This window comes from Pteropus alecto, unplaced genomic scaffold, assembly GCF_000325575.1.
Source record: "Pteropus alecto unplaced genomic scaffold, ASM32557v1 scaffold65, whole genome shotgun sequence".
NCBI classification, from domain to species: Eukaryota; Metazoa; Chordata; class Mammalia; order Chiroptera; family Pteropodidae; genus Pteropus; species Pteropus alecto.
Window position 1 is genome coordinate 2,644,282 of NW_006439191.1, and position 9,213 is coordinate 2,653,494.

A 9,213-nucleotide genomic window follows, 5' to 3' on the forward strand; every position below is an offset into this window, starting at 1 on the left:
TGAAGTTGTGCGTACTTAGCTAGATGGATTGTAGGCATCTGATGATGAGTTTGATAGGAGAGGGAGGAGGATGTGAATATTTAATTCTGAAGTGTAATTGACGTGGCCAGCACAGTTTTATAAATTTTAAAAAGTGTACCTACAACATACCATTTATTTTTATTTAAATAAATTAGCACTCTAATTTCATGAGCTTGAATTCTTTTTCAATCATCAAGCCCACCACCAAAGATCTTCCCTAACAGGCAATACTCCATATTAAAGCATGGTCCTGATGGGTTTTTAAATTTGGATATTTTGGAGTTAGATTCAAATTCCTAGTCTAATCTATCATCAATTATGGGAGTTTTAAAGTAAAGTTATATAGACAACTCGAAATTACAGCATAATCCTCTTTGGCTTAAAATTTTAATTTGAGAAGGTAAAATATCATAACTGGCAGTTTGGGGCATTCAAGTTATAAAATAGAAATAAGATAATATAAACATTTAAGATGCTCAGCCAATTCTTCTTCCTCCCCCCACCCCACCAACTCCTTCCTCTTTCTTTTTGTCCCGTTTTCAAATTCAAGTTACAGGAGCTACTGAGAAGTACATCCTCCGTCAACTATTGACTGTATAGAAACATCCATAGAAGGTTCTTTATGTTGCCACTGATTTAACTTGTAAAAAAGTTTTTTAGGTCAGACATAGAGTGAGATACAAAATTTTGCCAGTCAGATGATACATTTTTATCTTTGAAGATACTGGTCTCAGCAAAAAGGATGGACGTGTGTGTGTGTGTGTGTGTGTGTGTGTGTGTGTGTGTGTGTGTGTGTTTGATTTTTGTTCTATAGATATTGATTTCATGCTGGTCTTGAACTTCTACCTCTGTGTATAATAGCAGTTATTTATATCTGTGGTCATTTAAACCATTGTTTATTCTATTTCTGCCTTCACATATTCCAGAATTTCTTATTATCAACAATAAATCATCAAGGATTTCTGCTAATGTAATATAGCCTGTGTTTGTACACAGAAAGAAAGTTGAACTTTAATTTATCCCATGCGAGCTAAATGGGTTAATGAGTACTTTTTAATAGACATCATGGGGTATATCACTACTCTCATTCCTACCTCCTTAGATTCCTAGTTTTCTATGACACACATATTAGAAATAATATAAAATAAGTCCGAGGAAAGCATTTTTTAAATGAATGAGTTTTAAAGCATATTGTCAACTGCTTCTGCTTTACTATTACAGCAGAGCACAGCCCGCGATCTGAGATTCTCAGGTCAAGCAATTGGATCAGATTTCTTTAAATAGTAGATGTCACCAGCGATAATCACATCCTTGTGAGTCACTTTATAAGAAAGTCACACCATAACAAACAATGCCAGTGAAAAGAAAATTATCTTTTCAATTATTTTACAATATCTTGAATCTTGGCAGCCATGATGACTTTTTTTTGAAAATGAAGAGGTGTTTTAGTTGTTTGTTTTGACCATCTATTCAAAAATTGATGGCTCTTTAATGCGGCATCTTATCAAGACAAAGACCAAAGCATTCATTTTGTGACCAGCTGTTCTTCTCACGGCACACAGTCTGAGGACCTGGAGTATTTAATGTGACAGTAGTACTAGAAATAGGAGCAGAGTGTCTTGTGTTTATATGGATTCAGTTCACTTCCATTAGATATTGAAAATAACAACATAGCGATATAAAGTGTTAGAAAGCCTTAATTGGATAATTGGTTAGAGTTTCAAAACTAGAAGGAGGTAGGAAAAGGAATTTTAGATGGAGATTAACCAAAGGCCTGAAGATAGTGAAGACCAGAGCTAGCTCAAGAAGAGGCAGTTAATCTAGTACGACATCAAGATAGGAAGGATACCCAGAGGGGAGTAACGGGAGTTGTAGCCCATGGCTCTTACTGGAAGAGTTTTGAATTCCCGAAGGAGAAATTTGAACTTCATTTTGTATGTCATGGGAAATGACATGGCCGAATCTGTGTTTCAGAACGTGATGTTCCTGCCTATTCTAAGAGAATGAATTGAAGAGAAGAGGCTAGAAAGAGGGAAAACAAGTCACATGAGTTAGCAAGCAGTGGGAGCCTCTGCTAGGGCAAGGGGTAATACAAAAAGAGCAAGTGACATGCCAGCTACACACATTGATTGTAGAAGGAAGATTACCACTGTTTGGTGATGGAATGAGTAGGGGAGAGAAACACTTGATGGTTATAAAGATGATCATGGTGGAGATGTTGATGATGATAGAGATGATGATGATGATGGTGATGGTGATGGTGATGATGATGAAGCTGGATTCCCTTCCTAAGCTTCTATTATCATACGACCTGCTAAGCCAAGGAATAAAACTTCAGGTGGAGCCATCTGGGATTCTGTCCCATGGAAACTCAAGAATAATACTTTTAAATCTGATTTAAATATTACCCCATACCTTCACTGTGTGCCTGATGACTAGAAAGGCCTATACGGAGAATATCCACAGGACTCTATTATGGTGTGTAGATGGCTGATTATTCAATTTGATATGAAATGCAGGTGCATGGGAAGATGCAGCCGTACAGGCTCTGCTGGGATATGCATCATCCTGATTATTTTTCTGCTCTCTGTAGGTGATCCCTACAGAGTGATTTAATTTCCTACTTAGGTGACACTTAGGACTGTTGCAGACTTGAGTGATTTAAGTAACGCCTTCTTGTCAGTAGGGGGCAATATCACATAGTAGAAGGAGCACAGAGTGCGTAGTCAGATTTCTGTGCAATTGATCCCTGGCAGTGTGACTGTCCCTAGGGTTCCCAATTGTGTATTATATCATTTTCAGAATCGCCTGGCATTTGCTTTTAAAATGTAGATTTTTATACCCTACCCCTGACTATGTTTTAGTCAGTCTGGTGCAGGGCCCTAAAATCTATGTTTTGTTTTGTTTTTTAACATTCAAGATCATTCTGATAGTTAGCTAAACTTGGGGACCAGTGATTTAATCTTCCTGACTCCTAGGCTTCACAGGATTGCTGTAAACAGTAAATGAGGAAATATATTTGGGTTTGATAAACTTTGAATCTCCATAAACTATCAATTGCTAATTAAATTACTTCTTAAAACAATTTTTCCATTTCTTTTTAAATGACTTCTTCAATTTCTCATCAGTTTGAAGATTGACTATATGAGAGCATATTATATTTTGTTTGATGTTATGCATTGTGATAGCAGAGAGAAAACTAATGAATTCTGTCCAATACATATACATAATACTTAAAACATAGGATTAATTAGATGATAGTTTTTGATGTTGAAGAAACGATAGAAAGCAAAAGACCCTTGATTAAATTTGTGTTAAACCTGAGGAATAAATGCCCATTTTTAAAAAACGTCAAGAAAGATTGAACAGAAACCACTTCTCTATACTTTTAATACAAAATTCACATTTATTACTGACACTGTAATAATTTAATTTACAAATATATTCTGACTTTTAAGTTTTAAGAGCAATAGCTTACGTTAAATACATTATTCACTTCTTCATCTCTTTCAAGCCCAAAGCAATCAAACAAACAAAACAACACCAGAAAAACTTGGTGTCAGTAATAGCAATGGCGATTTCAGTCCACACATTGTTCAAATAGTCGTCCAAGTTCCAGAGAGTTCAGCAGCTCAAGAGAATCTCTATATAATAATACGCAGCATAAGTGTCAGTTGACCTTGAGGCTTATAGCATATGCCTTAATCAGTTTTAAAGACTTTCTTCACCGTTCCTGTGTGACTAGAGTTACCCAGCCTTCTCAGTTCTGCATGATTTTCTGGTCCATAGATCCGCCGTGTGTTATGACAGTACCACAGTGTCTCCTTCCTTCTACTGTCTCTCAGTTTTCATCTCGTGCTTCTTCACCCCCGCGCCTGGATAACTTCCACAGTAATCCTTTCTGAGTCATTTGTCCTTTCCCTGGACTGTCGAGTGGCCCCAAAAGCCCATGTTGTTCACCCAGGGAGCCATCCAGGCGCATTCCTTCTGCACTTGATACCATCTTTGATTCCCTGCAGCCAGGAAACGGTCACTTTAGACTGTTAGCTTGAAGGTCATTCAGGAGATTTAAGTATATATTTGACTTGAGGAACCTGGGGTAGGAGTCCTTTTCCATGAGCGTGTAGATGGTCTTTTGGGCTTCATCGAAACACGTGGAGGTTGGAGCTTTAATCTTCTTGGCTGTCGATTCTCGAGTGCGAAAGTCAATATTGATCTAAGAAGAAAATCGTCATTAGTTAATAAATTCCCAGTTCATTGCATATTTCATGATATTACAGTGTTTTTCGAAGCACCTCAAGATAGTGGCGTTAAGCCCACATTTAAATCTGTTCAAATATCTCTGGAATGCCCATTCTAAACCACTCCTATCCTAGGTGTGGAGGAGTTAAAAAGAAATATCAAAAAAGTTTTTGCTCCAAGTTAATTCATCATATAGTTGGGGGATGCAAAAGAGGCAGACGTGAAACATTTGAATATCCACACAAGGGGACATTTAAGATTCATAGGAGGAGAGAGACTTTGTGCAGCTGTCTCTTTGCTTGCACCAAGAATATTCAACCGGAAGGAAGGGAGGCCCTGCTACCGCCTGGAAATATTTCTGCTGCTGCAGCATGTGTGTTACACTATTCTGTCTTCTGTCCTCATCCACGATCAGGTGACACCAGTGCATCTCACCCCAATCCGATCATGTTAGCTAGTTTTGTAAAATCAGCCTTTCATCCAATCTTGTCACAAATATAGCAAATCAGATTATCATCGCACCAAACTATATAAATATACCTACATATATATAGCATTGAAATCATGATACTTAAAAAAGGATTCCATCTTGCTAGTTATATTGAGTTTTATTTCCGTATCTAATTTCCTTTACAGGTAACATAATGATAATGCACTTAATACTCACTTGTTTAGCAGCATCTGAATGCACAAAAGCTTTGTATATTTTTTCTGCCTTCTTCTGCAAAAGATCGGACTCTGTTTTTCTATAATCTTCACAAGCCAGCCAGAACTCAATATTCTCCTCGCTGAACTCAGACTTCAGGAAACTTCCAAAAACATCTCGACCAGCTATAAAGAAAGAGGGAGGGGTGAGATACTTATAGTAATTGCGCCAATAAATGAATAACTTGAAGCAGAAACTTGCAAGGAAAACACTATTGCATTCTCTAGGTACAGAGGTGAGAGTTGGCCGCTGCTGAAACAGCTGCGCCCCAGTTTGTAGAGGTGGGAACGTCTCAGACATTTCTTCATGTATAGTCTCTCTGGGGCCACACAGTCCCGTCGCTGCCTAGTGGTGGCTCCAAAAATGCTTTGCTTCCATCTGCTAATTAAATTAAAATTCGCTTCTACTGCTCACAAAACAATCCGTTTTTGTATATGGAATATTTTAAGGAAGCAAACATTGACAAAGGGCATTGGCATCATGTTAATTATTAACAGATATAATTTCCCCATCCAGTGCATATTAGTCACAAAATGTGAGGCCTATATATTACCTATTATATTTGCTAGTGTTACTGAGACTTTCAGATGAGCCATTGCTATGCTGTTCGTTTGTTTGGCTGAATCAGAAACTAAGTCATGAACGAGGTTGAACCATTTGATTCCCAATTGAGGCTCCTTAGGGAGTTTATGGAGAGAAGAGGGGGAACCCACCCTCTAGATAGAGACAAACTGCTCATATTCACCTCTCATCAGGGTCCTAATCCCAACAGACCTGCACTAGTCACATGAGGGCAAGGCAAGCTGATGACATTCTTTACCTGCTTTCATCAGAAATGCTCCATAAGACTCTGTTTTTAAAAATTGTCTTTACCTTATCTGTCATAACGTGTGTTTTGTTATATATAATGCGATTATATACTATGTGTCTTAACTGCCTTCAAAGCAGCCAGACATTGTGTCTTTGTTTTGAATACTTCCTGCTTCTAAAATGCTTGCCACATAAAAGTGGGCTGAATGAATGAGTTATGAACAATAAAATAATGAATTGAATGAATGAATCCTATTCCTTAGATCCAATGGCACAAAAACACATTCTTTAGGTAGCTTTCAGAATATCAGGTCACATCTTGAGGGATTTGGTTTATTTTGCAAAACTTTGAATGTTCAAAACCCCAGCCTAATTTTTAATTTTTCTCCTATAATGATCCATGAAAACGCCTGATTGTCTTGGCAAAGTTGTCAGTGGCAGAATTGAGTGTTAAGTGAACATTACACGACCACGAGGCATAATATGGTGAAACTCTCAGTGACTACAGAAAAATTACAATACAGCTTTCCACACACTCCCCTCTCCAGAGTACTGTATCTTAATGAGGCTATCAATGATGCATTGCGCTAAACCCAGACACATCCAGCAGTTAATCTATACGTACTTGGGTCGGAGAGAAGTTTTTCCAGAGAGTGAGACCACTGCAGTACTTCATCAGCAGAGAGTCTGCAGGGGATAAGATTTACATAAATTAGTAAAAAATATATATTTTTTTCATAAGCACAGGTAAAATCAGAATGGCTGCTGCATTTTTATAACGTCAAAAACTAAGACCATAGTTTCAATGAATTTTATTAAAATTCATCTATAAGAAAATAAAATTTCCTTTAGAATTACTATTGAAAAGAAATTTCATATAGAATTGCTATATGACAATATTTGCCAATAAAATCTGAAAAAAAAAATCCAAGTACCTATACTCCAACAGTATAATAAACAGCAAGTATGTGCATACACACAAGCTCCTATTTAATTTACATTGGTAGTAAAGTGCTAATCTCCTTAGGCTTATTACATAAAAGCAATAAAGTCCCTTTTGCGCAGTATAAATCTCTTGCTAGAATACAGAGCAGATGCATAGGCCACTTTTATGATAGTTCCGTGTGTCAGTGTACATACATGTCCTTAGACTTGGAGGTCTTCATTCCAGATTCCAGATGGGGGATCACAGATCTCAGATACGCTTTCACGTCCATTCCACTGCAAAAGATACAAAAGTGAACACATAGTTCCTCACTAGAAAACATTTCATTTGTGAAAAAGAAAACAGCCTGAAATAAACTTCTTCAGGGAATAAGACAATAATAAAAATTGTTGATATGATATGTTGCTATATTAACATTAAGCCAATTTAAGTCTGGAAAAATTCCCACCTAATGGAATGCCCAAAAGCGATTCATTTTTGCCTATAGTTAAATACACTTAGAACTCTGAACAGGTAATGGCTCTGATCTAGCTAAACTACTTGCTCATGTTTTCTTCTATTCATTCTCTGCTTTTCTGGCATTAAGGATAAGTCAAAATTCACAAAGTGAGACACTGAAGGAACTTACAAAGTCTTTGGCCTCCTTTTGTGTGTTTTGTCGTCTAGAAGTGAACGGTCAGTTCCTTTCAGTTCCTTCGGCGTAGCAGAGAAGAACATGCCCGGCATTCTGTCTAAGCTTGGCGTGTGGATGGCTGCTGCTCGCGTAGTCCTCACAAGCCAATATCTGCTTGTCAACGTCTCTGCTGCTTTATATAGCGAAGGCAAACAGGCTCGTGCTGTTCAGTGAGTCTGTTTATCAAGTGATGTTACCACAGAGGCTGAAGTTCCCCCTTTCTCACTGGGCTGTGACGTATATCTGAAAAAAAAAAAAAGAAAGAAAGAAAACGCACAGTGATGTTTTGTGGTTGAAACTTAACCAAACGAGAATAGGTCACTTTGATTAGAAAGAAAGGAAGAAAATAAGACACTGAAGCACACGCGCGTGTGCGTGCGCACACACACACACACACACACACACACACATACATCTAAAGCATTAGCAGTGTCAGTCTTTGGTTCTAGGGGATGCTTGTGTCTTTATGAAAATTGCATCTTTTGGTATATTTGTTGTATCACATAGAAACTCAACACTAGGGAGATATATTCTCTCAATGCTTTGTTAGTACTTGGGTATAAAATTCATCTGATCGCAGTGTTCTAAAAAGTGTATTTTTTTCTTTCAGGAAACAGTGTAAGGTAGACAAATCCTTTTTTTTTTTTTTTTTTGGTTTCATTAGTTCACAGCAAGAAATTTCTTTGTGTTTTCCCAGGTGCGTGCCAGACATTCTACTGGTGACATACAAGATGATTTTAAGGGGTACCCGGATTTTAACATTTATTAAAAATATAACTAATCGATCAGATTTTGATTTTTTTGTATATTACTGCTTAGGATAAGAATAAATAAAATTAAAATAAAATGATAAACAAATAAAAGTGCAGTTAACACAAAAAGAATAATATGAAGCATTTTGATACGAATTGCATAGTATCAGAGGAAAAACTGTTCATGGTAAAATAAGAGTGTATTTGGAGAGGCGAATAATGTGTACTTCTGGACGATCCACTTCTGAATTTTGGCAGTATCTCTGAAGAGTTAAGTGTAGCTTTAATTAAGATTAAGGATTTTTTAAAATCCCAAGGAATTAGATGACTCATCACTGATTAGGGTGGAGGGATTAGTGTAATATTAGCTCTTACAGAGTTTATATAGAGAGTGTGGTTTATTTATTGTGTCTAGTTTAACTTAAATCTCCACTGGGTTTTGCCCCTGAAAAGACAAAACACATTTTACTTAGAAGGGCTTCTGACAGTAATAGGTAAAGCTGACAAAAAGGAGGAGAGTATTACTTTTCCTACCTTGGTTCTATCATCAGGATAAAAAATATGTGAAGGAATCACATTTATAATATTTTAAAATTCACTTCCTACACAGCCATGAACATGAATTATATTGTATGTAGCAAGCGTCCTTTGATGTTCAAAAGAACATCACGATGCATTAAGAAAGAGAACTAGTGAGTGGAGGTGGGTACTTTGTGATCAAAACATAAATGATGAGGCTCAAAGACTAATGACATAAAGGCATGTGTTTGTATATTTCTTGTGGTTCAGTCTCTACTTAACTTTTCATTTCAAATCTTCAGCTTCTCATGTTTGTTTAGCTCGCATTTATCTCCTCCTTCCTGTAGATAGTTGTAAGTTACGTTAAAGAAACGTAATTTAATATGTATTTTTATTTTTTAACTAATTTATTTTATTTTTTATATTTATTTATTTATTTATTTATTTTTTAAATGGCAGTTTATTAATTTTTTCATACTATATATACATAGATTTTTTTAAAACATTTTCTCTTTTTATTTTCCCCTTCCCCCCCCCCCTCCTG

General features: G+C 36.6%; 1 protein-coding gene across 1 annotated transcript; it reads right to left on the reverse strand.

Moving 5' to 3' along the window:
* Window positions 1–3,444: 3,444 nt before the first annotated feature.
* RGS1 (regulator of G protein signaling 1) lies at window positions 3,445–7,591 on the reverse strand. The gene is made up of 5 exons (XM_006916218.3): window positions 7,354–7,591; window positions 6,920–7,000; window positions 6,405–6,466; window positions 4,931–5,094; window positions 3,445–4,237 (listed from the first exon to the last, which is right to left on the reverse strand). The coding sequence occupies exons 1-5, from the start codon at window positions 7,449–7,451 to the stop codon at window positions 4,052–4,054; spliced, it is 591 nt and encodes a 196-aa protein (XP_006916280.1). The 5' UTR covers window positions 7,452–7,591; the 3' UTR covers window positions 3,445–4,051.
* Between the last annotated feature and the right edge of the window lie 1,622 nt (window positions 7,592–9,213).